At 52.7% G+C, this 27,602-nt stretch overlaps 2 protein-coding genes across 2 annotated transcripts; one reads left to right on the top strand and one right to left on the bottom strand.

Annotated features, from left to right (window-relative positions):
- Positions 1–209: 209 nt before the first annotated feature.
- Positions 210–12,050, top strand: Oxtr (oxytocin receptor). Its single transcript, XM_090323777.1, has 2 exons — positions 210–1,098; positions 11,803–12,050. Exons 1-2 carry the CDS (start codon positions 210–212, stop codon positions 12,048–12,050), a joined length of 1,137 nt encoding a protein of 378 aa, XP_090179903.1.
- Positions 12,051–17,679: 5,629 nt separating this feature from the next.
- Cav3 (caveolin 3) lies at positions 17,680–25,542 on the bottom strand. The gene is made up of 2 exons (XM_090323838.1): positions 25,423–25,542; positions 17,680–18,229 (listed from the first exon to the last, which is right to left on the bottom strand). The coding sequence occupies exons 1-2, from the start codon at positions 25,534–25,536 to the stop codon at positions 17,888–17,890; spliced, it is 456 nt and encodes a 151-aa protein (XP_090179964.1). The 5' UTR covers positions 25,537–25,542; the 3' UTR covers positions 17,680–17,887.
- Positions 25,543–27,602: the final 2,060 nt, after the last annotated feature.

Here is a 27,602-nt window from a genome sequence, read left to right as displayed (position 1 = left end):
AGGTCCTTGGCTTGTTTCAGGGTGGCATCGCAGGCAGATCACAGCCCCGGGAGTCCAGGATCCGTCCCGCCACTCCTCGGGGCGGGGGGCCCCCCACGCCGGCTGGGACTGCGCCCTACCCCGCAGCGCCACGCCTTGATTCAACGGCTCCGGGGCCGGGCCGGGCTGGGTCGGGGAGAGCGCGCGCCACCGCTGCCACCGCTGCGCCCATGGAGGGCGCGGGCAACTGGAGCGCAGCGGCGGCCAACGCCAGCTCGGCGGCTTCGGGGGCCGCGGGCAACGGGACGGAGGGGCCTCCGCGGCGCAACGAGGCCCTGGCGCGCGTGGAGGTAGCCGTGCTGTGCCTCATCCTCTTCCTGGCGCTGAGCGGCAACGCGTGCGTGCTGCTGGCGCTGCGCACCACGCGCCACAAGCACTCGCGCCTCTTCTTCTTCATGAAGCACCTGAGCATCGCCGACCTGGTGGTGGCCGTGTTCCAGGTGTTGCCCCAGCTGCTGTGGGACATCACCTTCCGCTTCTACGGGCCCGACCTGCTGTGCCGCCTCGTCAAGTACCTGCAGGTGGTGGGCATGTTCGCCTCCACCTACCTGCTGCTGCTCATGTCGCTGGACCGCTGCCTGGCCATCTGCCAGCCGCTGCGCTCGCTGCGCAGGCGCACCGACCGCCTGGCCGTGCTGGCCACCTGGCTGGGCTGCCTGCTGGCCAGCGCCCCGCAGGTGCACATCTTCTCCCTGCGCGAGGTGGCCGACGGCGTCTTCGACTGCTGGGCCGTCTTCATCCAGCCCTGGGGGCCCAAGGCCTATGTCACCTGGATCACGCTGTCCGTCTACGTCGTGCCGGTCGTCGTGCTGGCCGCCTGCTACGGCCTCATCAGCTTCAAGATCTGGCAGAACCTGCGGCTCAAGACGGCCGCGCTGGCCCCCGGCGAGGGCCCGGCCGCCGCCCTGGCGCGCGTCAGCAGCGTGCAGCTCATCTCCAGGGCCAAGATCCGCACGGTGAAGATGACCTTCATCATCGTGCTGGCCTTCGTGGTGTGCTGGACGCCCTTCTTCTTCGTGCAGATGTGGAGCGTCTGGGACGACGACGCGCCCCAGGAAGGTAGGGCGGGCTGGAGGGAGGGAGGACGGCTGGCCAGGCCCGGGGCTCGGAGCTGGTGGACATCACAGCGGCCCCAACCCCGGGGCTGATTGGATTCAGACAGGCAGACACGGGAAGGACAGAGTTCCAGCTCTCTCCAGCCTGCTCCTTGTCGTGGAAGGGAACTCGAGGCACTGACCGCTTCTCCTGCTGTCCCCGGTGGGCTCAAACCCAGGCTCCTGTTTTAAGTCTGGGTCAGGTGTGGAGGCCTCAGGAGGGGATTCACTCACCCAGCCAACCAAACTCCCAAAAGGCTTGGGGTGGTGAAGACAAGCTCCTCCTCAGCATGCTGACATCTAGGAGGCCCTGGGCAGACCAGCCCTGCAGTCCCCCAGGACTGAGTGTCCTGCCACAATGAGAAGGAAGGAGCCAGGAGGGAGAGGGACAGATTTGAGGGGAGGCTGGGAGAGTTCTGCTTTGGAGATACGATGGTGGTGGCCTGCCTTTCTCTGAGGGCTAGGAGGGCTGAGGGAGGTGGAGGGAAGTTTGGGTCTCCAGGGCCTGTAGCCTGAGCTCACAGGACGTCACTCCTGCCAGCTCTCGTGGCTTACTGGAAAAGATCGTGGGATGTCAGTCTCTTAGCCCTTTTGAAAGGTCCTGAGCACACAGGGGCTTCAAAGCCTGTCTGGAAAAAATCCAGGGATTTGCTCTTAGCCCTTTCCCCTCCAGCCAGCACAAACGCCCTGGTTCTGACGCACCCTGGCACCCAGTAATCACACACCTACTATCTTGGGACTCTGAAATTCCATTCCCCCTTCTTCCCATTCCATGGCTTTGCTTTGGTCCCTTCCAGAAACCACACACTCCTGGCTTTAGGGGCAACCAGTTTGCATCACAGTGGCCAGGACACTTGCTATTCAACATATACCAAGGGCCTGTGGTCCCCCAAGGACCTTGCCATGAGGACTCAGCAGAACTCAGCCTGACTTGTCTCCTGGCCACACCTTCCAGGGGGCTCAGAGCCCAGCAATCCAAAGGCACTTGTATAGATCATACAGCCAATAAAGGTCAGAGCTAGGTTTGCTGCCCCAGGATTCATAGCATGGCCAGGGAGCTGGGATGGTCAGAAACCAGTGGTGGATATTTCTTAAAAGGGCAGTAGACCATACCTGTTTCTCCAGAAGATTCCAAAGAGATTGAAGAGCTTGAACAGCAGCTACTGTGGAGGTGAGCCTGGCACTCCTTAGAACAGGTTGAAGGGAAAACCTGCTGTCTTTACCAGCCCAGGACATCAGCAGAGGGGCCTCTCCCTCCCCCATCCCCGAGCCTGTGGTAGCTGGCGGTCACTGTGGTCACTGGTTCACCGAGTTCGCAGATGCTCTGACTTCTCTCTCAGAGGTGTCCTTATCTTTCCTGTTCATTCTGTGATTTCTCCCTTTTCCTTCCTTCCCATCTTCATATGGCTTCCTGGTGTCCTTACACCCCCTCCTCTTTTTCTCTTCCTCCTCCCTAAAGAAAGAGTAGAGGTATATCCAACACTTGGGTCATGACTGAATTTGCACTCTCTTCTATGCTTTAAAAGTACATAAATAACTTAGTTTTCTTAAAATTGGATAAAGACAGACAGACAGACGTGTTGGATGTTTTAGCACCCAGTTGAAGTGGAGCCAGAGCCTCTGGGCACATGGAGGCTTCCAAAGGTTTTTCTTGTGGGCAAGACAATCTGTAGTGACGGCTTCTGTTCAAAGTCAAGGTCAGGGAAGATGTGGCCTTCTACAAGGTCAGGTCCTGTGTCCCTTGGCTCTCTGGCTTCTTGACCCATTCAGAGGAAAGGAAGGTGTCTTGTGCAACGTCGAGGCCTTCTGTTTGGTTCTGGGAACACGATGGTGAGCGCTCGGGCGCGGGTTCCTGACACTGCTATGCCCACCAGTGTTTCCAGGAGCAGGAGCCCATCTAGATGGGAAACTCGTGGGAAGGTTGTGGCCAGGTCTCGCCTTGGCCTCTGGGCAGCATGGTCAGGGGGCACACGAGATCAGCCGAAATGTATAGCCTGTGCCCACCACAGCTCTCCCAGGAGAACCTGGTCACGAGAAAGGTGGTGTCTGCAGTGGCTCGGGAGACAGGACTCACCCTGGACCAGTACGTATCAAAGGGAGAGCCAGGCAGATCTCCACTGTGCAGGAGCCTTGGTTTGGATTGGAATGAACGGCTGCCCTCTGGAAGGAGCAGAACTGACTCCCAGGCAAACATGTCTGCACCAAGAAGCCCCAGGCCACAGCAGGGCAGCAGCTCACCCAGACCAGTGGGGCGGGGGCAGATATGGGCTCTGCTCCTGCCGTGGCCTCTCACTCGAGAGAAGAGCCAGTCTCCCTGATGAAGGTAAGGGGTGGGCACCGCTGTGCACTCACTGCAGACCCGCCATCTACCCAGGACCTTTCCCTCCCTCCCTCCCTCCCTCCTCCCCTGCCTCTCTACCTCCTCCTCCTCCTCCTCCTCCTCCTTCTTCCTCCTCCTCTTCTTCCTCTTCTTCTTCTTCTTCTTCTTCTTCTTCTTCTTCTTCTTCCTCCTCCTCCTCCTCCTCCTCCTCCTCCTCCTCCTCCTCTTCTTCTTCTTCCTCCTCCTCCTCCTCCTCTTCTTCTTCTTCTTCCTCCTCCTCCTCCTCTTCTTCTTCTTCTTCCTTCTCCTCCTCCTCCTCCTCTTCCTCCTCCTTCTCCTCCTCTTCCTCCTTCTCCTCCTCCTCCTCCTCCTCCTCCTCTTCCTCCTCTTTCTCCTCCTCTTCCTCCTTCTCCTCCTCCTCCTCCTCCTCCTCCTCCTCCTCCTCCTCCTCCTCCTCTTCTTCTTCTTCTTCTTCTTCCTCCTCCTCCTCCTCCTCCTCCTCCTCCTCCTCTTCTTCTTCTTCTTCCTTCTCCTCCTCCTCCTCCTCCTCCTCTTCCTCCTCCTTCTCCTCCTCTTCCTCCTTCTCCTCCTCCTCCTCCTCCTCCTCTTCTTCTTCTTCTTCTTCTTCTTCTTCTTCTTCTTCTTCCTCTTCTTCTTCTTCCTCTTCCTCCTCCTCCTCTTCCTCCTCCTCCTCCTCTTCCTCCTTCTCTTCCTCCTTCTCTTCCTCCTCCTCCTCCTCCTCCTCCTCCTCCTCCTCCTCCTCCTCCTCTTCTTCTTCTTCTTCTTCTTCTTCTTCTTCTTCTTCTTCTTCTTCTTCTTCTTCTCTCTTTCTCTCTCCTCCCTCCCTCCCTCCCTCCCTCCTTCTCTCTCTCTCTCCCTCCCTCCCTCTCCCCCCCTCTCTTTCTCTGTCTCTCCCCCCCTCCTTTGAATGATGTCTTTCTCCATAAGCACCACCATCATGACTTTAGAGATCAGGCCGACTTTGTTCCAAGAATAATGGATCTAGGACACAAAACTTCAGGTCCCCCTGTGAGAAACAGAAGAGGGGGAAAACGGACAACAATGGCAGTCACAGCAATACTTGTCTGTGTTTACAGGCCTGCTGGGTGGGTGACAGGACAGGGACAGGCTGGTGTGCACACGAGAAGGGGTGGCTCCCTTCTCAGATGTCCCCGAGCCCAGGAGAAGTATCTGATTGAAAACAAACAAACCTATCGCCCCCCCCCACCACACAAGAGTAATGTTTGTTTCCCCCTTGAACATGCTGATTTCTATGGACACGATCAAATGTCTGGGAGAAGAGGGGGTACGCCAGGCCTGGGGTCACCCTCCGGGACCCTGGAGACCTCAGGCCTTGTGCAGGGCCAGGGCAGGGTGGAGCCACACACAGTCTTGGGCCTTGTTGGCATTCCATGATTTCAGGCCTCCCCGCCTCGGTGTCTGCTGCCTCCTTCCACAGCGAGGCCTTCCGTGTGGGTCGTTTGGGGGTGGACGGGATGGCTCACGGCCCCTGAGGGCCACGGGATCCATGTCCTCACCCACACCCCCCATTCTGTTTTTTAAACATTTGGGGTGCAATCTTGAGGCTGAGCGTGGGAATCCACAGGGGTTTCAGATGGAGCAGGGGTTGCATGTGTTCTTGAGGCCAGAGCAGAGCTGGCAGGACGGTAGGTGATATGTCCAGGGGAGGAGCTTGGTGGTGTGGGTGGGGACACTGGGTGTCTGGGGCCTGTCCTGTCACTGGCACCTGATGGCAGGGTGACCAATGCCTGCTTGTCACATTGGTAGGGTGTGAGAGGAGGGTGTGAGATAGGATGGGAGGGGTGTGAAGAGCTGGACTGGAGAGGGGACAGTTTCTATGCAGCACTGTGGCAGGGAAACTGGCAGCCTGGTGAGCACCACGTCACTAGAGAAGCTGAGACTCTGGGCACTGGCAGGAATGGGCCGGGGGGCCGAGCGTGCGGCATTCCCCTGAGGCCTGGTGTTCAGCATTTTTTTCTGGCTTCCGAGCCTCCTCCCTCTTATGGCCTGTCTGCCTTCCTCTCCTCACCACTGTGCCCGTGGTGAGGTCACTTTGGAAGGATTTGCCCTCCATGTGATCCGGCCCCATGGAGATCAGCAAAGCAGACAGGCTCACCCCAGAGAGCTCTCCAGTTTGGCCTTCTGGGTATCCCATTTTTGTAATGAGGTGGACAATGAGCGGGTAAACTCTTGTCCGATTGGGCAGTTGTGAGTTCTGGTACGTTTTTGGCTAATGCTAACCCCTTTGGGTTTCCTCTCTGAGGTGGCTTCACTCTCCACCCTCCCGAAGCTTTGGTTAACAACAGGAAAAGGAAATTTGTTGTGTGTGAGATAACAGTCTCTCTGACTTCAAACTGTGATCCTCTGATTTCAGTCCTCTGAGAAGTTAGGATTCCAGGTGTGAGCCACCATGCCTGGCCCAGCCTGGACTCTGTGCTATCTGCGGAGGCCTTGCCTATATTCCTGGCTCCTGAGAGACAGCCTGTCCTCTTGGGTTCAGCGGGAGCAGCCATGTCCTGTCATCTGACCCAATGCTTCCCTGCTTCAGCCTCTGCCCACTATGGCCCATGCCATACACCTGAGCCAGCAGTCACTCCTGTTCATTCTATTTCTCTACACTTGACCTTGATATCTGTGTTTATATTCTGCTGTCAAGCACAGAAATCGTCTTTCTGCCTTTCCTACGTGCCAGTGGCAATGGCTGATTTATCAGGACTTCCTGTCTGCTAATTTCATGCTTCGATTCAGGTCAGTCCTTTATCGACCTCTTCCTATTTTCCAGTCTCTGCTAGCAGCTGGGGACAGAGCCACGAATGGGACAGAGTCACCAGCTAAGGAGTCTAAGCCAAAATAATGATGCAGTCACAGAAAAAAAAATTTTTAATCAAATAGTGTGAATGTCCTGAGGAGGCATTCTCGTTGGGGGGGGTGGAAATCAGGAAGAATTCTGAGAGAGAGCAGCCTTTGAAGAAGGTATTGAAGGATGGGTAGGAGCTTGTCACACAAAGCAGCGTGTGCACCTTTTGTGTTGGGATTGGACAGCTATCTTATTATCTTCCCTTCTTCCCTTCCAGCCTGTGCTGCTTGGAAAGAAACTTCTCAAGCTTTCTTTGCACACAGGTCACGTGGGGACTTAAGATCACAGTCCCATTCAGTGCATCTGGGGTGGAGCCCAGAGACTCTGCAGCCTCAGTGGACAGCAGTGCCTGGGTAGCACCCAGGATCCAGGCTCTACCAACCTATGGCTCCTCAGAGCCTGGGGAGGGGCCTAGACATGTGCAGGAAGATCCAGCTTTCTCCTAAAATAGGGTTCTTCCTTAACAGCTCAGCCCACTGAGCCCAACATGACTCTTCACCCCAATTCTGCCATAGGTGGCGGATCACACACCTATGAGTTTTAGGGAAACCGTACTTAGAAAGTTAGGCTCTTTCTGAAGAATATTATCCTACAGTATGTGCTGGGACTCCACTGTTATACATGCATGCATTAATATGGCCAAGCCTTCCCCTGGAGTGCCAGCTAAGAGCCTGGTAGCCCCTGAAGATAGGAAGGCCTCCTCCTGGCCCTGGGGGAGGCTTGCTGGTCTGGCAGTGCCTGTGTCCTGCCCGGGGCCTCCTGCAGGCTTCGAAGGAGGGGCTGGACCTGACTTTTCTGAGATGGCTGAACTGCCCTGTGCATCTGAGTTGTGTGTGAACCACGTTCGTTGTCTCAGAAACCACACAGCCAGGCCAGGCCGTGGCTGGTTGCCCGTCAGCTGTTCCAGGCTAATTTGGGCTCTTAGTTCTCCCAGAGTGCCGGGAAGTCCGAACGTGGGAGTTCGTGAGGAGGGAGGAAAGCCAGGCTGGCGAAGGTGGAATGCCCAGCGCATACTGCCTCTATGGCCCAGTGCCATGAGCCCTCCGAGATCCATAGGATGGAGCAGAAATGCACAGTGGATTCTCCCCTCCTAGCGAGAATCACCCAGCAGGTGACACTGGCCTTTAATGTGTGGCCGTTTGGGCTCAGTCCTGCTTGGCAGACAGGAGTCTTCACTGGTTCTCAGCACTGCATCAAGCGCTCGACCTCCTCTCCCTTGCCCTCTATTTAATAATGTTTTGGACTTCTACCCCCCCTCCCAGGGGACTTAATAGATCCACTTCAGTCCTCCCACCCCTCGTGGGAGCTAGTGCCTGCCATAGATTTTTGTCCTCCCCCATTAAATGCCCTAGGCACAAGGCCAGCTGCCCCAGGGCAGGCTCTCTTTTGCCATGTCTTCTAGCAAGACTGACTGGTGATTTCTGGCTAGCATCCTGGTCCCTGAGAGATGAGGAGGGGGTGTGATTTTTATAACTGGCTCTTGTGCAAAGACCCTGAAATCTGGGCTGTGGCCCATGACAGCAGCAGCCTACATTCAAGTTTCTTTTCCTTTCTTTTAGAAGTATTTTTATTATCTTTAGTAATATTTTTATTATCAAAGCAGTTGTCATTCAACAGAGCAGTTTATGAACACCACAGTGCATCTTGATCAGATGTCCCCCTCTCAACATTCTTACTGCCCCTCTCAATGTCCCCCATTCACTTCTCTTTATTTTTAGGATATGTATTGAATTTATTTTTGCCATTTAACAAAGCAGTTTGTGTATACTACATGCATCTAGATCTGTGTCATCCTGTCCACACTTTTATCCCTCTCCTATCCCTTCCCCGAAAGGTACGGTCTCAGGAGTCTCCCTTGTCACCCTAGCCCATGGTCAGGACAGTAGCTGAGCTGCATTGTCCGAGGTTGCCAGGGCCTGGAATCCCAGAGAGCACTTGGGTATCTCAAGCTTGTCTTGCAACAGTCCTTCTGAAGGGGTCTTCACAGCTAGCGGGCCTGGGATTGAGAGAGGTTAGATGATTTCTTTATTTTTTATTTTTATTTGTTTTTGTCAGCCGTGGGACTTGAACAAGGTTAGATGATTTCTTCAAGAATACACATTCCCCGGGGGATGGAGCCAAGGTTGATGCCCCGGTCTTGATGTCTTGGAAGAAAAGCCAGTGTAGGGTTCTGTGTCGGAAGAAGCGGTCTCAGCCTATCATGTGCTCTGCCTGCCTTCCTGCACCTCAACCAAAGGTTGTGTGACATTTTCAGGAAGCCTGGCTCACACCTATCCCGCTCTGCCATAGGTAACCCTTGAGTGAATGGCGATGTTTTGATAACATTTACAAAAATAGCCAGCCTACAAGATGTAGTCTACTGATACCTTGTCAGGGGCAGGGGTAGGTGATGATTGGATGGATGGATGGACAGATGGACAGCAGGCCCTGCTTCCTCTCCCGGACACCCTGGGGTCTTGAAAGATTGCTGCTGGGGAGAGGGCAGAGCAGCCAGCGCTTAGCGCCGCAGGGAGCTCCATTTCTTCCAGAAACAGGAGCATTGTTCTCTCTTCTCTTCAGAGCACACCAGGGGTGTGATTGCTCAATTGGCCTTTGTCTTTGCTTTGGGACTGGGAAGATTTTTCCTAGTTGAAACCGATGTGGCTTGTGAGATGTGGCTCGTGAGAATGCTGGCATCAGACCCCACTACTGAGCCCAGGATAACTTGCTGTGAGCTCTCGAGGAAGTCCCTCTCCTGGTCTGAGCTTTGCTCCTTCATCTAGAACAGGGAGTCAGGGCTGCTTCAGGCATTGCTGCTCTGGGTAGACCGACACAGTGATGCTATGGCATGGCATATTTGGCATGGAAGGGCACTATGGCCCTAAGACATGGAAGGGCCGTGTCTCCCTGGCTTGGTTCTGCTCTGGTTCTTGGTAATCAAGCAAAACCTTTCTGGATATGAGAGAGGGCAACTGTGGCTGAAATGTGGCTCAGAAGGGCAGAAGGCAGGGTGACGTGACTCCATCATGCCCTGCCCAGAAATGATCCACAGCTCCATAACCTGTTGGACAACCTCTCCCGCCTTCTTTCTGTCCTCCTCTTCCCATCCTTGCCCCAGTCACTGAGCGTGCTGATGTGTTCTCACCACCGGGCCTGTGTTCCAGATGCTCCCTCCTTTGAGGCACTCTCCGTGACCTCTGTTGCTCACTCCACCCAGCTCTTCTCTTGACTCCTCAGGGAGGCTGGAAGTTTCACCTCTGTGGACTCCTATCTCTGGAGCAGGTTCAGCCTAGAGTGGGTTACTCACGCCCAAAGAACCAGGCCAGGTAGGTCAGTCATGACGTGTCTGTGGCCACCAGAAGGAGACAGAGACACCAGCTCAAGTCCATTCACAGGTTGTCCAGCGTGGGTGGTTTCTTAGCAACTCATTAAATACTTGAGTTTTTGCTCCACAGTGTTTCTTTTTCTTCTTAAAAACAGATTTATTATTATTTTTTTTAAAGCCAGAAGAGTTTTGAATGTAAAGAGGCAAATAGCTTTTAGGGTTTTAGACTCTTTGCAAGTACCTAATGAGGTGTCGTGAGATCCATTTGTTTCATTGCAGATATATTCAGCTTGGTTGCACTCGCCCAGGAGAGAAGGTGTGGTGTCCTATCCATGCCGGAATGTGGGGGTTTTGCCTTATGATTATGTAAAACCAGGCCCAGGCGCGACATTTTCTCCAGTCTTATTTCAGGGCTGCATTGGCCCCCATCCTTCACTTTGTGGCTGACAGCTTGTTTCTTACTGCCTTGTACATTTTTTGACTTTTATATGTTAATTTTTTTAACCTCTTGTGTGATTTTTTTTGAGCATGCACTACTTTTTAGTCTGGCAGGTCATTTTCAATTGATTTATCTTCTTACCCATCCAAATCAAAGCAAAATTTTTTTTCTTTTTAATTCTCTTTTAGAAAATGTAAGGCATTCAGTAGCACCGGCTTGTTTGCTTTCATCATTCCTCTTCTGTGTCTGATAATTTCCCTTTCCAGGATTAGACCCCTTCCCTCCTTTGCTTTCTGAGAGGTCTCTTTTGTTACACCGTCTGATGTCCTTGGATTTTGTTCCATCAGATGCCACCAGTTAATTGGACCGGTGGTTCTCAACCTTGGGTGTGCATCAGAACCCCTGTGAGGCCTCATTAAGATGCATGTCCAAGGGGCTGGGAGTTTGGCCTAGTGGTTAAAGTGCTTGCCTAGCATGCATGAAGACCCGGGTTAGATTCCTCGGTACCACATACATAGAAAAAAGCCAGAAGTGGTGCTGAGGCTCAAGTGATAGAGCTCTAGCCTTGAGAAAGTCCAAGTACAGTGCTCAGGCCCTGAGCTCAAGCCCAGGACTGGCCAAAAAAAAAAACAAGATGCATATCCAAGCTCCAGCTCCCTGGATCTCGCTAGGTAGTTCTGGCCTTGGGTGTGAGAACATACATTTCTAAGTTCTTGGTTGCTGGCTGGGCTAACCTCTGTGCTCGTGGCTTTGGTATTTGTGGGTGTCTGACACTCTCCCTTTCTTCGGTTGGCATTTGTGAGCAGGTCCTACAAGGCTAACAGCCAAGTGAAGCTGGATTCTCTGGGTTGAGCTCTTAAATTCTAGGTTCTTTCTGCAAAAATCTGCAGAAGAAACAGAGGAGCGGTGGCTTTCCAGCTCTCTTGCTGCACTCATGGCACTGTGGAGAATTCCAGGTTGTGTTGTTTTCCTTGGGAGTTTCTGGGTGTCATCTCATCCCATCTACCGGCAGGACATGTCTATGGTTCATAAGGATCATGGCCATTGAAGGAAACTTTAAATTTTTTTCCTCCACCTGAAACTTCCTGAGATTAAGATTATTTTTCTGCATGATATTTCTCAGTGAAAAAGAAATACCGGAGCAGTACTGGGGTTGGAGCTCAGGGCCCAGTGCTTGCGATGCAGGCACTCTAACACATTGGGCACCCCTTAGGGTTCATGGTGTTTTTCAGTTTGTTTCCTTTCATGTCCCTGGCCCCTAGCCTGCTGCCTGGCACGTAGACCTGGCAGTAGTTACTGTTAATTGGACAGGAACTGTGTACCAAGCACTCTGATCCCTCTCTCCTGCTCCTCTACCCACTGGGAAGCTGAAGCCTCTGGGGAAATAAGCTGATCCCAGGAGTCTATGGGGGTGAGGTAGAGCTGGCACTTCTACTTCCGGCCTCTGAGCCCTCCCCTCTGTAAGCTGCAGGCCCTTGGCACTGCTGGGTAAGAGAGAAAGGGGCCAAATGCAGGTGAGTGGAGCTTCTGCCTCCCAGCATCTGGGGGTGCCTTGTGGGAGAGAGTGGGAGCAGTTGCAGGGCTGGACCACCCCGGGAGGTCCCGGGGGAGGAGGCCAGGGAGGCTGAGGAAGGGAGCCCCCTGTGCCTTCTTGGTACCCCGTCCTGTGGGCGGTCTGTGGGGAAGGCCGGCCAGTCACAAACTCCCCTCCTGTCATCCATCCCGCAGCCTCAGCCTTCATCATCGCCATGCTTCTGGCCAGCCTCAACAGCTGCTGCAACCCCTGGATCTACCTGCTCTTCACCGGCCACCTCTTCCGTGAGCTGCTGCAGCGCTTTCTCTGCTGCTCCTCCAGCCGCCTGAAGGGCAGCGGGCCCGGGGACACGAGTGTCAGCAAGAAGAGCAACTCGTCCACCTTCGTCCTGAGCCGCCGCAGCTCCAGCCAGAGGAGCGGCTCCCAGCCCTCAATGACGTAAACGCAGCTGCCTCCCGTCGCCCGGGGCACACTGGTGGGCACCGATGGGCAGTCTGCCCAGTGGAGGCTGTGTGGGGGTGTGCAGGTGTCTCCCCTCCACTCCGGGGTGGGCTCTGGTGCAGGGTGGGGAGGGGCTCTTGACGGTGTGTGAAAGGTGTTAGCCTCTTCTGGGCTCCCACGTGTATTTGGCTTCCCTGGGCACAAGTGTGAGTTCTTCCTTCTACCCACAAGCTATCCTTTCATGCTACCATCTTTTTTATTCCTTTATTCTGAGCTCTTGCAGAAGGCAGTACGTTTAGGCTGGGCCAGGAAACGCAGTGTTCTGGGCTTGGGATTTGCAGTGGGGATAAGACCTTAGGGGAGAGGGTGGTGCTTAATTCCTCCTGCCCTCAATGTGCTTTTGGCTTTTTGAGAGGACCAACCTCAGCACCCTTAGGGACCGGCTTGTGAGAGGAAGCCCTCCCAGCCACGGGATTCCTGTCAGATCATCTGACACAGACAGCCAGTGAGAAACCGACTTGCAAATGTTTAAAGAAGGCAATCTGCATGGAACGCTTGGGAAAGAAAAAGAGATGAAAGATCCTAAAGGAGGACAAAAGGACAAGAAAAAAAAAGTATTTGCAGACGACACTAGTTTATATACTCAAAATCCTCAGAAATCCACACACATGCGTGCACTAACACCCCTTTGGGAACTAACGAGCTCAGCAAGGTCACAAGATCTGTATAGATAAATCAATTGCATTTCTCTGACCTACTGATGGACAATAGAAAAATGAAACTGCAAAACATTCCACTTGTAATAGTATAAGAAGATACTATTTTAATGTGGGACTCCAAAGATAGTGTTTTAATATAGGGATACATTTAACAACAAAACATATAAGGCTTGTGCCTCGATGCTGTGAAGGGTCTCTGGAAGAAGCGAAGGAAGACTTGGATGGGTGCAGAAGCATCCTGTGTCTGTGAAGAGGGGGCTCGGTGTTGATAGGACGGAGTCATTCTCTCCAAACTGAACAGATGCGGTGCAGTCCTTATCACAATCACAAGGCTCTTTTCTGCAATTGATCAGCTGATTCTAAATTCATAAAGGAATGTAAAGAATACAGAATACCACCCCCACCATACACACACAAAACTTGGGAAAGAAATAGAGTTGAGCCTGGGGCCAGTGGCTCAAACCTGTAATCCTAGCTACTCAAGGAGAAGGATCATGGTTCTAAGCCAGCCTGGGCAGGAACATCCATGAGACTCATCTCCAATAAACTACTCAGAAAAAGCTGGTACTGGCACTCTGGCCCAAGTGACAGAGTAGTAGCTTTGAGCACAAGAAGGCTCAGGGAACAGTGCACAGGCCCTGTTTTTGCCAAGAATGGCACCAAAAAAAAAAAAAAAGAAAGAAAAGAAAAAGAAAGGAAGGAAGGAAGATAAAGTCAAAGTTGGTAGGTTCACTTTTCCTGATTTTAAAGATTACCATAAAGTTATAGTTACAAAACCAAGCATAGTCCTGGCATGCAAATGGATATGTCTGGTAATAACCTAGAATAAAGACAGTGGCTATGAGCCCTTTCTTTTCTGATCAGTTAATTTCCAACAAAGGTGGCAAGAGTGTTGAACAGTTGTTTCAACAACTGGTACTAGAAATCTATGGCAAAGAACTAAGCTGAGCTTTTGTACTCTGCATGAGGATAGGCATGCCTCAACGATACATGTCAACGTTGGTAGCCTTGAGCTGGGTGATGGTTTCTGAGATAAGGCACCAAAGACAACCTGCCAAAGAACAAATAGACAAAGTGGACTTGGTGAAAATTTAAACTTCTGTGATTCAAAGGACATGATCCAGCAAGTGAAAAAATGGGAGAAAATGGCCACCAATTATATATCTATTACTGCACCCCTCTATGTAAAGAACCCTCCACAATATACTAAATGAGAAGAAAAGCCAATATAAAAATAGGCAAAAGATGTGGATAGACTTTTCTCCAAAGAGTATCTATAAGCGGCCACCATACACATGAAAATCTGCTGATCAGTACTGGGAGAATTCAGGCCAAACAACAGCAAGGTCCCAGCCCACTCCCCCAGTAGAACTGCCACACTCAAAAGGATAGAGAACCAGTACTTCTCATGTGTCTGCTGACGGAAGATCAGGGGAAGGCAACCAGCTTGGCTGCTTCTCAAAAGTGACACAGAATTTTCCACAGGACTCAGAAATGCCTATCTTAGATATTTTCCCAAGAGAGATGAAAATGTACATGTCCCCCGAATGTGTCCACCCACGCTTATCTTAGCTTCATAATGGAAATGCCACAGTTACCAACCAAGGGATAGGTAATTAGGAGACAGGATATTTATACCATGGAACACTCGTCAGCCATAAAAATAAGTGAATTATCACTTCAGTCTGAAACGTGGATGAACTTTGGAAACATCAGGCTAAGCTAAAGGGGCTGTTTGACAAAAGCCACACAGAGATCTCATGTACAAAATGGCAGAGTGGCCAACATTGTACACGTAGACTATAGAATCCCAGTGCTGGTGGCTGGAGGCTTAAGGAGACATGGGAAGGGCCTGATCCCAGCGGGGGCTGTTTGGGGAAGAGGAAAATGTTCTGGAATTCGTGGTGGTGGTGCACAAGTTTGAGAACATTAGAGACCACTGAACTGTACACATAGATACAAAAGAAAGAAACGTGCAATAACTGAATTCAGAGAAAGCCACCGCGAGGGATGCATTCCTTGGGCTCTGACCTCCCTGAGCTTGTGTGTCTGAGATGACTTACAAGAGAGACTTTCCATTTTGGCCAACTGCAACAGCAATGCTAACACCCCACCCAGCTCTAATAAAGGCCGCGGGGGGCGGGGGGGGGGGATGTCTTGTCCCTGCAGATTTCCCTGTTTCGTGCAGAATGGTGGTTCTTTAAGAGTCGCAAAAGCTTCGCTTCTGTGATAAACTTGTTCTCAGATGACCTCTCAGCCTGGATGGCGGGCTGTGCCTAGGCCTAAGAAATAAATACCTTCAGTTGTTAAATACAGGTGTGATCAGATTAGAGCTGGGGAGCTTTTAATATCCAGAACTTAGTGAGATACAGAAAGAGGTCTTCCTTGAAGCCTCAGTTCTCTTTTTCTCCCTCTCTCTCTCCCTCCCTCCCTCCCCCTCCCCTTTCTTCCCTCCCTGCACCACATACTTCTGTTTCTTCCACTCTTGTGCACTGGAACACACATGCACACGCACGTACACACACACATACACATGTGCACACACGCACAGAATTGCACTATGGTCTAGATGCTCTGGAGAAGAGACACAGTGCAATGCCCATGCCCACTGTGTAAGAGCTTAGTACAAGATCTGCCGTACCAGCTGGAGACAAGGCAGTGCCACTTTTGGCCCGTGGTGCTGTGACAGGCACCGAGCATCCCTGCCAGCCACTTCCTGCTCTCCAGAAGCCAGCTAGCTGGATGTCCGTGTTCTGGGTCACTGCGGTGGTGGAGCCTGTTGGCATCTGTGCCTCGAGGATGCCCTGAGTTCCTGCTGCCCCTTGAGAAGTCACCATCTTTGGAGCCAACAGAGTTTCTTGGGGTCAAGAGTGTAGAGATGTCCAGTGGTTCTCACCAGGCCCCAGGCCTCCTTCCCTGGTTTCCACATGTTCACACACCACCTGCAAGAACCACGCCTGGGGACCACGCCTGGGGACCACGCCCCAGGTCCTTGCACAGGGACCACAGCTGGAGTTGCCAGTGAGTAATTATCTTCTGGGTTGTTCTGTGGTTCTGGAGATCAAAAGTGAATCTAGAGATGGAGCCTTGCTTCTTCAGGCAGGCCCGGAGAAAACATTGCTGTGTGGCGCTGCCTCGGGGTGCATGTTTGTGTTGCCTCCTCAGGAAGCAGAGGGATGGGAGCGCAGATTCTTGTTTCAGTGTTTCCCTGTCCTGTATTCAGGTAAATGGAGGGCCACTCAACATGTGATGTCAATTCTTTGATTTTTGTTCTACTCTCGTCACTGTGCCAACTGGTGAATGGTGTGACCAGTCCTCAGATGTCTGCATCCCGAGCTGCTTCATACCAGGTGCACTTAATAAACATTTTTTTTCACATAATGCTTTGCCTTTTCTCTCTCTTCCCACAGCAGTAACCATGGTTGGTGAATTGTAGGCTTCAGGGCCTTGTAGGGTCATTTGCTAATGAGTGCACGGGCAGAGAAAGACCCGGCCTCATTCTCGAGAGGGACTCTGTTGAAAAGTGCTCGGGGACCCTGGAACAAATTTCTGTGTGAAGTACTTGAATCCACCATGTGCAAAGGCCTCACTCGAGATTATTTGGAGATGGGGCTGTGGGTGGGTGGATGCATGGATGGATGGATAGGTGGTAAAGCCAATGTTGATTGCAGCTCCAAGATGGTGGATAGATGCCTGCATACTGCAGACTCATCTTTTTTGTGTGTGTTTGAAAATTACATAACAAGGTAGAGTAAACGACAGTCAGGGGCCATGTTTGAGAAGGCAGACAGCCAGTAGAGATTGTCTACTGGTAAAGTTGAGGCCAGAGAAGTCAAGGAGGACAGAGGCAGGACTAGCTAGTGCATGGGGGGGGGACCCATGCCCCATTGCCTAATTAATATGTCCCCCTCCATACTCTGATCCCCAAAACCCCCAGGGCTTGTGGCCGGGCACCAGCAATGCTTCCAAAAACCTGCAAATGCTGAGGGATCCTTCTCTCTCGCTTTTTTTTCCCTGCTTTTATCTCTGTGACTGAAGTTTCACATATACCAGGAGGCCAGGCCAGCTAAGGCAGAGACTGCTGTCTGGCACCTAAGGAAGGCTCAGCCAGGCCCAGGCATGGTCACCTGCCCTCCTAGCCAAGGGCATTTTCTTCCCTTGGTGCCCATTAACTGGCTCATTGGCAGCAGAAGTCATTGGGAATAATTGGGAACAGGTGCTCGGCCAACAAACCAAATCCTAAGAGTAAAACACACTTGCTTCGTTTTAATTTTAATTTTTAATTTGGCTCAGGAAAAGACAAACCCACGTTCCCCACTTGCGTTTGTCAAGGCAGGGAAAGGACACTTTCAAACCTGCTTAGGATTCATACCAACTTAATGGATAAAGAGAAAACCCAGCCGGGCACCGATTGCTCACACCTGTAATCCTAGCTACTCAGGAGGCTGAGATCTGAGCTTCATGGTTCAAAGCCAGCCGGGGGAGGGAAGTCTGAGACTCTTATCTCCAATGAGCCACCGAGAAGCAGGAGGGGTAGGGATAGAGCACTAGCCTTGAGCAAAGGAAAAACTCAGGTATGGTGCCAAGGCCAAAGTTTACACTCTTGGACCAGCACCAAAGAAAGGGTGGGGGGGAGAATGAGAGACAGGGAGAGAGGAGGAGGAGGACGGGGAGGAGGAGAAATGAAGGAAGGAAGGAAGGAAGGAAGAAAGGAAAGAAAGAAGGACAACACCCCCAACGCAGCCGCTGAAACCCTTTATTGGCGTAACCCTCGATCCCCAATAGTCATTGCTGGCTGTTGGGCATGTGTGGACAGGTTGACCCCGGGGGAACCAGTGCTCTGGTTATGCTGTTACAGTACACTTGGATGCAAAGACTTGCTGTAGCTGCCTCTTAGCAAACCGTCTTCCCTCAGGCCGGGGCACGGGGCCATTGCAGAGGGGCCGGGAGGAGGGAGGGCCTCCATACTTCCACACTGGACTGTCCTTTCTTTCCCTGTCCTGTGTGCTCCTGTTTGGTGGGGACAGGAACTCTCCAGCGGCCCTGTGGAGCAGGACCAGGGAACCAGCCTGGCCCGATTCCCTGCTGCCCTGCCAGCCCCAAGGCCCCGCCTGGGGCTTTAGGTTTCTTTCCTCAGGACCATCTTGATGCTGCCGCAGACCTGGCCCATGGCGGCGAAGAGAGGGTTGCAGAAGGTGCGAATGCACAGTGAGTAGATGTGGCTGATGCACTGGATCTCGATCAGGTAGCTCTTGATGCAGGGCACCACCGCCCAGATGTGGCAGAAGGAGATGCAGGCGAACAGGAAGCCCCAGAGCAGGGCCAGCGGCACCCCCAGCAGCGTGGACAGCAGGCGGTAGCACCAGTACTTGGAGACGGTGAAGGTGGTGTAGCTCACCTTCCACACGCCGTCGAAGCTGTAGGTGCCCACCGGTTCCGCGATCACGTCTTCGAAGTCCACCTGCGGAGGCAGGAAGGGGAATCTTCAGCTCAGCTCGTCACGTCCCGGCACCGCCCAAGCGAGACCCACTCACGCAGAGAATTAAGGGTAAACAGGCAGACACGAGGGCCGTGGACTGGGAGTGGACATCTGGGGCTGGAGGAGCAACAGCTGCCAGCAGCTGGTGGGAGGCGTGGCTCCCCGGAGCTGCAGATGCTTGCAGAAGGTGGAGGGCGAGATGGGGAGGGCGAGGCTGGAGAGAAGCCTTTGGTGTGGGGGTGATTGGGAGTTCGAGGCAGAGGGCGGGCCAGGAGTAAGGATGGATGCCAGGCCCAGCAAGCACATGGAGGAGAGAGTGTCAGGAGTGAGTTGGGGGGAAGGCGTGACCTGTGGTGAGTTGGGAGGAAGGCGTGACCTGTGACAGAGGAGGTCCTGCCTTAAGGAAGGTGAACCAAGACTCAGGGCGAGAGGGCAGAGGCTGAGTCCTCCGGCCGCTTGGAAAGTGAGAGTGGACATGGGGCCCAGTGGCTGCAGCGAGCAGGAAGTCGTGCTCCGTGGGGCGCTGCAGAGCTGTGCTGTGGTCAGCAAGCAGAGCAATGCCTCTGCTATAACTGGGACCTTACGTGTCCCCAAGGCCTGGGTAGGTGTTAAGGGCTAGTCCCTTTACAAGGGACTGCACAGGGCTGCTCTGTATTTGGGCTCATTTGCTGAATAGGTTAAGGCAGTGAGCCGGCTCATCACGAGACTTCCTCCAACTTGCCATTTCTTATTCCTTCCATCACTTCCTCAGTTATCTATATGCTATCACATCTTCATCTGCCCATCTATCTACGCATTCATCGTTCTAGCCAACTACCCATCCATCCTCCACTCCCCCAACTGATGTCAATTCATTCATAGATCTATCTGTCCACGTCTCTACCCATCTATCTATCTGCCCATGTGTCCTCTTTCCCATCCATCTGTCCATCTATTCATCCACCCATCCAAATGAGCAAACCAATGATTATTGAGCACCTACTTTGTTTTAGACACATACCTCTCAGGTAGTACCGAGCGTAATATATGGCACCCATGGGGTGAGTGTTGGTGGAAATGTTTTGAAGTTCTCACCAACGTCTATCTCAGAACTGCTGACATCCAGTATCGCAAATTGAATCATTCTCCAGTCAAACTCCTCAGAGGTGCTTGTGTGCCGGTCTCAGTCTGAGCTGGACCAGAGGGACAGAATCCTCATTTCTCTCGTTTTCTGCTTACCGTTCTGACCCCTTCCCCAGGACCTCCTCTCTGCTGTGTCTTCCTTATCATTTCTTCCCCACAGGGGCTGACGCTGACTTGGCATTATCTCCAGGGATTGCCTTTGAGTGAGGTACTGGGGACACTCTCTGTGGATCAGAGAGGTTGCGCTGTGGATCAGGGGGGTCCCCTAAATGAGCTGAGCATGCAGACAGCTTTGGTCACAGCGGGCCAGTGTGGGAGACATTGGTAGAGCCCACTAGGCAGTCACTCAGAAGTACACAGTGGCTTTCTTATTTCTCATCCACACAGACTCCCTTTTTCTTGGAGGGTGAGGGGTTCGGGGAGGCATTTACTGGCCAAGCCTCAGGCCGCTGTTTACCAGGAGAGATGGGACTGGAGGTAGAGAGGGGAGGACAATGATTTCTTACTCCCTTACATGAACGAGAGCCCTCAAACCTCCACCCCTCCCAATCCCTGAGGGGGGGGGAGTTGCCTGAGGATTCAAGAGTGGGGTGGGGTTGGAGGAAGCCAGGAGTCACTGCTGTCATAAACATCCCCCCTTCCCCGCGTGCCTGACTCATGCCGGGGCATCCAGGCCTTTAGTCAGTTGGTTGGCTTGGCTCTGCTATTTCGTTCACAGAGAGGATTGAGAAAAGACCCACAGTGACATGGTGTCAGAAGATGTGGCTGGCCCACTGGCCTCACCCCACTCTCTACCACAAACTTTGGTGTGAAAGTAGAGAGCCAACCTTTGAAAATATTCATAGAACTTGGATGTAGTAATTTTATGACTGCTGAAACTAACAGCGATAAAAATTGGGCCTTAGATTTGCGTACCCGCTTCTTATTTTCTCTCACTGGAAATTAATTTTTACTGTATTGCACAAAAATACCGCTGTACAGCAGAATGGAATAATCATAACACAACTGGCCCTTTACCCAGATAGTTTGAAAAGCACTGGGCTACAAAATTAGTAGCTAAAATGAGGCAGTAGCTACAAAAAAAAACCCAAAACAAAACAACAACAACAACAACAAAACAAAAAACAAACCCAGCTTCAAAGTGGCCAGGCTTTGCTGCTTTTGTCAGAAATTATAATATGGGCGAGAGAATTCTGTGCAGTTTGGGTGACTATGGAAACACCTACCCTGTGCTCTGCCTCCTTGGGTCACTGCTGGCTGCCCATCTCATTTCTGTCCCTTGCCCATGTGTGGGGGCCACGCAGAGCGATGCTTAAGCTGGGATTAAGGTGTGAGCCCGAAGATCCTCTGCCTTCTCCCTCCCCCAGGGTCTGCCCAGAGAGGACTCAGAGCCCTGCTGGGAGCTTGGGACCAAGTGTGTCCCGAGGGGATGCACAGAGCACGCAGACTGGAGTCCAAAGCCACTTGCAATCATGTCCAGGAGCTTGGAAGAGACCAAAGAGATATCATGGGCTATGAGACAAAAAGGAATGTGCTAGAAAAATCTCCTCAGCCTCCTGCCAGCCTTGGTCCTGGCCCTCTTGCTGGACTCCTCATTCTCTCTCCTGAGGGCTCTGCCTGTGCCTGCTGTGAGGTTGGCACAAGTTGGGATGAGAAGCGACCGGAATGCCCTGGGTGGTGGCATAGGCTGGGTGCCAGCTTTGTGTGGGGAGTTCTTCTGGATGACCCTCAGTGAATCAGGCTGCTCGGGGTTCATGTCTGGGGGCTAGAGTGAGAGTTTGTCATGTGACTGCCCTCCCCGCTCAGAAGGGGGCAGAGGAAATTTTATACCCTGCGCTAGAGGCCAGTAGTGTTGAGTCTGCCATTACACCTGCTGTGGAGGGACAGGCCCCAAGCTATGAGAGGGAGAGAAGTCTGTCTAGCCCCACCTTCCAGCCAGTGCCTGGATTTGGTGAACCATCTTGGATCCTCCAGCTCATTGGAGCTCTGGGTGGTTTCTACCCCAGGCCACCATGTGACCACAGCTTCCTGGAGTCCCCTGGGCACCAGAACAGCTGCCCACTTCAGAGCAGGGAGGGTGTCAGGGAGGGTTAAAGATAGCTGGGGTGACGTCTCGTGTGGTTATTGACATGTCGTGCTTCAAGGAATTGCTAGGCTGGGGAGGAATTGTTTGCTGAAAAACCTGAAAATTTGAAAGCTTTCTCCATCTTGGCTGAATAAGAACCCATGTCAGGGCCATCTGTTTTGCATGCTGTGTTTCCAGATCCAAGAGTTTATTGTTCTGCAGGCAAAACAGCCAAGAGGCCTAGTCTGTGGTGCCAAGCTTGACCAAAGGATGGAGCCTGTCTTCCTGGCAAAGGTCTGTGAACCATTAGCAATGTCTACCATGAACAGGAAGAGGCGACTCTGCCCCCACATTCTTCCCAGTACTGTGGAGAAAGCCTCCACCTCATCCATGGCTTCTTGCCTTTCCTCTTCTTGGAAAGCCTGTTCCCCTAGCCTACATTTTAATTTTTTCTCATTCAAAAACAGTGCAACTTAGACACCATTTCCTGTGAAATTGGCTTTTGCTTTTCCCAGATGCAAGTGAGGCCTTCCTCCCTTAACCTTCCAGGCCACTTTCTCTGACACTAACTCACCATCTGGCACTGTGTGGCCTCATTCCTCCAGCCCCATCCGCTGTGTGGGGGTATCTGTCACGTTGATCTTTCTACAAAAGGTGTCCTGGCTGTTCCTACACTGGGAAGCTGGGGGAGAGGGGTCGAGGGGACTCACGGATCTTCTGAGTGTTTCTCATCCTGAGCTGATGTGCCCAGGGCCAAGCCCATGTGATTGGAGGTGGGGTGGGAGCTGATGTGTGGGATCCTGGCAGGCTCCTGAGGGGAGAGGCGTTGAGTCTAGAAGCTGGAGGAGCCATGTGACTCATAGGGTCAAGCATGTCTGCGCGAGGGGCCAGGTGTCTGTGTGTATGGGGGAGGGAGTTCCCTCAGAATGGCCTGGGGATACGGTCAGCATGAGAGACCCTAGGATGTGGTCTGCAGAGGGCTTCCCAGAGCCTCACATCCTTGTGTGCACATCCATGCCCCTGCACCCTGCCCACCGCCACAGGGAGACCGAGCATAGCACCCAGCAGGCACTCTGACATTGTTGGGGAGGGAGGGGACTGAGGGGTGCTCACCCTTCCACCCTGCCCCAGTCCACCCCCAGGGCTTGCAGACCAGCATGCGTGTGCTGCGTGGACAGGACTTTCCTGCTTTGGGCATTCATCTTCTGGTCTGGGCCCTGGCGCAGGCCCAGGGTGCGTCTGTCTCCTCCCTGCTCCTCTTCCTTTGCAGTGTGTGAGATCTGAGCAGTTGGGACCGAGGAACCATGGGTCCCTCTTTTCTACCCGCTCTACCCACCTCTAACTACACCAGGGACTCAGGCTCAGGAGAGGTAAAGGGATTTTCTGAGTCCCCGGGCAAGACAGTGCCAGAACCAGGTTTCTAGCTGGGTCCCATTCCAGGATTGGGTGCCTTGACAGGAGCCACCCAGAACACTGCCTCAGCCTTCTGGACCTCTTCCCTGTCCCTCTGTCTCCTTTACCCCCACCCTGTCTTCCATCCTTCTGTCTGTCTTTTCCCGTGGCAATGGCGCCTGGCGGACACCCTGTGCAAACATGCTGCCTGGGTCTGGCTACAATGTCCTTTTTTCTTCCTTAGCTTTCTTCCTTAACATCCCCCAACTTAACTCTGGGCTCCCTGGCCTGTCTGTGGCTTTTCCCTGCCTTTATGGCCCTGGCTCTGTGTCACTCAATGTTTCCTTGTTCAGTCATCAAATAATATTGAAGTGCATTGTGTCCATCTACAAGAAAAGGAAGCAAAGGAAAGGAAGTCTCTCTTCCCCAAACAGAACGCGGGGACAGTACCAAAGAACAACCTCGGACAGCGTTATCTGTGGGTCTGCAAAAAAGGTTGACCTTTGGGATCATCCAGGGGTGAGTGGATACCTCTGAGCACCAAGGAAGCTGCATAAAGCTGGACATCACTGCTTCCCTTGCCTTTCATTCTCTGGGTTGTAATCTGGACGTGAGGTCTGGAGCAGGCCTCCTCCTGGCTTAGTAGGACCTGGAGTTCATTTTGCACTTTGTGCCCATTACTTTCTCCCCAGTGGCCCACCTGGCGCCATGTCTGAGCCCTTTTATCCTCTGGACGGGACACTCGGCTGTCACCCCTTGCTTATGCTGGGGACTGTGTTGGACAATGTCAGTCTCCTTCCTCCCCCCTGCACAGGACCCTCTGCCTTACAGTGCTGTCCAGAGCCAGGAAAAAGACATGATCGTCACTCTTACTGAGGAGGTGGGGAAGGAAGCAGTTAGTTCAGAAAACCGCCCAGTGCCATTGTTAAGTGGCAGATCTCTGCCATCCAGGACCCTTCCTGTTAGACACTGCGTGGAAACCATGCCGGATAATGCTTTACATGTCTTGGGGTTCATAGTGTGAAAACGTTGCTTTCCTCAGTTTCCCCATTGTGCTGTCATACATGCCCGGTCTCCACCCCTGTCATTTATGTCAGTATATCTGCGCTGTTAGGAGGGGGCAGCGTGGAGGCTGTTGTCACAGGCTTCCAATTCCCCATTTTAATCACCACATAAAAACCCAACCCCGGCTTCTGCTACTGGAAAATCTTTAAGAATGTTGGGGTCAACCTGGGCCCACGAATCCTTTTCAGCTATAAGTTTTATGGACTCTAAATAGAGAAGAATTATTTCTGATGAAAAATGTAGACCGAAACATTAGCCCAAGACACACTAGTCTTTGAGGGCAGAGAAGGACCATGCGTGCACTCACTAACACTGTTCTGTATGGAATCCACACATATGACTGAAACTATTCTGATCCTATGGGGTTCAGTGAGACATATCTGGAAAATGAACTGCAACCGCTGGATTTCCTTCTTTTCACATATGGCTGCTAAAAGTTACACATAAATCTAGGGCAAGCTAGATGCCGAGGACATCTCCCATTCAAAAGCAGTCCAGTTAATTTAGAAGCAAATTATCCTGTGATTACCATGCAAAGTAAAGCATATAGTACTTACGGTAGCACTCAGCACATAAGACTTGACAAACAAGTAATAAGAAATCCCTCTATGATGGTCTATATTAAAAGTCTTGCCAGCTAGGTGGCATATACCTGCAGTCTCAGCAGTGGAGAGACTAAGGCAGGAAAGAATCCAGGTTTTCTTTTCTGGCAGTTACAGGAGTTTGAACTCAGGGGCTCCAATGTGCTGGACAGGCCCTCTATTGCTTAAACTGTCCTGGACTTGTATTCTCCGGTTTTAAGCTTGATTAGCTGGGGTCATAGGCCCACCCAACCATGCCTGGCTCTTTAGTAAATGCGATGTGGTTTTGTGAACTTTCTGCCTGGGTGGGCTTTGAACTGTGATCTTCTTGATCTCAGACTCTTGAGTAAACAAGAGGGGATCACACAGTGAGGGGCCAACAGGTCCCTTCTTGCCTGCATTTCTCCTGAGCTGCTCTGCTTTGAGACTCTGAGTCTTTGGGAGGCCTTGAGGCCCCAGGCCAAGGCCTCTGGACGGTCCTTGATGTTCATGCCTGGAGACCCCAGTTCCAGACATACTGCCTCAGAGGGAGCCCCCGAGCTCCTGGGCAAAGGCAGGATTGAGGGTGTGCCTCTGAAACAGCCAGCTGTGCCTGTTGTCAGGCTCTGGCCACTCCCAGGACGCCCAGGCACCCCTTGCAAGGCCTCTGCCACCAGGCCTGTGTGAAGGCCTGGCATGGCTCAGACACCCCGTAGGCCGCAGTCCGGAGGGGTGGAGGGGATCCCCCGAAGCCCACTGTGGAGCCCAGCGGTGCCCTGGCATGGAGCAGAGTCCTGCTTGGCTGCCATTCCTTTCCTCCCTGGCCAGTGTCCAGAGAAGCCAGCGGTGGTGGCAACCTTTTTTGTGCCTCCGCTCCCAAGATACCAGCTTGGCGTGTTTGTGCCAAAGGTTCCTTGGGCTTTCCGGCCCTGGTTGGTTTGGCCGTCTGGGGTCTGGGGACAGGGGCTTACCTTGACAATGTCCTCGTTAATATTCTTGGGGTCCCGGTTCACCAGGTCAATTTCCTTGAAGTGAATGTCGTTCACGATCTGGGCCTCTAAGTCTGTGTGCTCTTCGGCCATCATCGCTGGGCCGGGGACCCTCAGGGCCACGGTGAAGCCAGGCGGGGCCGAGGACACTTGGGGCAGAGAGACCAGCTCAGGGGCCCCGGCCTAGTGCCCCTGCCGGCTAAATAGGCCCCACCCAGCATGCCGGGGACAGCTGTCCTGCATAACTCCGGCCTGCCTCTCGTTAAAGCTGTCGGTGGCAGGTCTCCAAGCTAAAATTAAGACTGGAGTGCTTCTGGAAGGCAGAACACTCCTTAAAGGGGGCCGAGGTGGCCACTGGGGTTTGGCAGGTGGCGCTCCCCAGGGGCCCCTGGAATGTGCCACCGCTGACAGTCAGAGCTTGGGTTCCCCTGGGGAGTAGGCTTGGCTCCAGCTCTGCCTCCAGGCTGTTGGGTGACCAGGGCATACTTCACTTGTCCAGGCCACCATGCTTCTCCTTCCCCCTGTAAATAGAGGCGAGACTGGGAGCCACACGTGTGTGTGTATGTGTGTGTGTGTGTCAGGAGGAGGGGGGGTCACCCTGTCTTGTGGGTAGATCCCCCATCACTAGCTATGTGACCGGGACCAGCTTTAAACTTTCCCTGGGCCTCAGTGTCCTCGCTTGTCTGTTGTGGAAGGCACATCCCCTTACCTTCTCTCCCTTCACACACCGGGAGAAGCTCATGGGTCCCTGAGGCTGGTGTACCGAGGTGACAAAGTGACCGAGAACACAATGAAAGCTGAACTTCGCCATTGGTCACCAAGGGATGCAGACAGCGGTGGACAGCGGTGCTCAGAGTCTGCCTCGTGTCTGGGGTGTATGAACACTCTGTGTTCTGACTGTAAGGGTTTTGTTTTTGTTGTTTGGCTGACTAGGTAGGGCATTCTCAGAGAGACAGAAATTGGTGCAGGTGGAAAAGAGAGAGATGACATGAGCCTGTCAGGCTGGAAGCCCAGGGCCCAAGGACTGGCCAGGGATTCTTGCAGCAGGCATGGAAGGCCACGACCGTTAGCAGAAAGGGAAATGTCTTGTTTTTCCTAGGAGTAATTGATGAATGATTACCATTCTGTGGGGAGAATGCCTGTGCTAGGAAAGTACTCTTCCACTTGAGCCATGCCCCAGCCTTTCCTAAAGACTTTTAGATCCAGTCTGAGAGCTTCTCTTTTCTTCTCTTCCTGACTTTTGGAGTTTGCATTGAGAAGATAAATAATGGTGGTGCTAGAAATAGAAGAGACCTGGCCTTCCCACTGTACGGTTAAAGAGACTGAGGCCCCCAAACTGTGATCTGGAGGAGAGACAACAAAAGGCAAAAGGGCTGTCACATGTCAACTCCCAGGCTACCCCAGCCCCAAACTCATCCCTGTAAGAGTACGGTTCTGATGACTTCCTACCAGCAGAGATGTCGACAAGGCGTAGAATGGCTTCCCCCCCTGAGGACAGTACAATCTAGGAGGCATCTGTAGAAGTATGATGTTCACAGAGCTGTCCTGTTAGACTACACCTGGAGCCCAGATCAGAACCAAGGAGGGTCAGGGGACGGAGCAGGAAACTTCCTTGGGAGAGACAGCATTGTTCAGGGGTTAGAGACAAGATGGCTAGAGGGAAGAGACAAGAGCTTTCCTCAAGCCACTGAAGGCTGCGAAGACGTTTAGCTGGGTCTTAGAGATTGTCAGCACAGGAGTGCAGCTGGTACATCACTGGCAAGGTACCAGGAGGAGCGATGTGAGATCTGTGACAGAGATGGCTCAGGCTGCTCTGGAAAGAGAAGGGCTTTGTGGGACCAGAAGCATCAAAAGCAGAGGGACAAGAAGATCAGAGGCAGACAGGAAACATGTAGGTAGTTTGGAAGCATAATTTGCCAAGTCCAGGGGACAGCACAAATGAACAGTCAAGAGCTTCCAGCCTGGCGCTGGTGGCTCACGCCTGTAATCCTAGCTACAAGAATCTGAGATCTGGGGCCGGGAGTTTGGCCTAGTGGTTAAAGTGCTTCCTAGCATGCACGAAGACCCGGGTTCGATTCCTTGGTACCACATACATAGAAAAAAAGCCGGAAGTGGTGCTGAGGCTCAAGTGGTAGAGCTCTAGCCTTGAGAAAGTCCAAGGA

Source organism: Megascapheus bottae, chromosome 33, assembly GCF_031878675.1.
Source record: "Megascapheus bottae isolate mThoBot1 chromosome 33, mThoBot2.hap1, whole genome shotgun sequence".
In the NCBI taxonomy this organism is placed as follows: Eukaryota; Metazoa; Chordata; class Mammalia; order Rodentia; family Geomyidae; genus Megascapheus; species Megascapheus bottae.
Note: the sequence above shows the minus strand (reverse complement) of the source record. Positions and strands in the feature narration are given on the sequence as shown.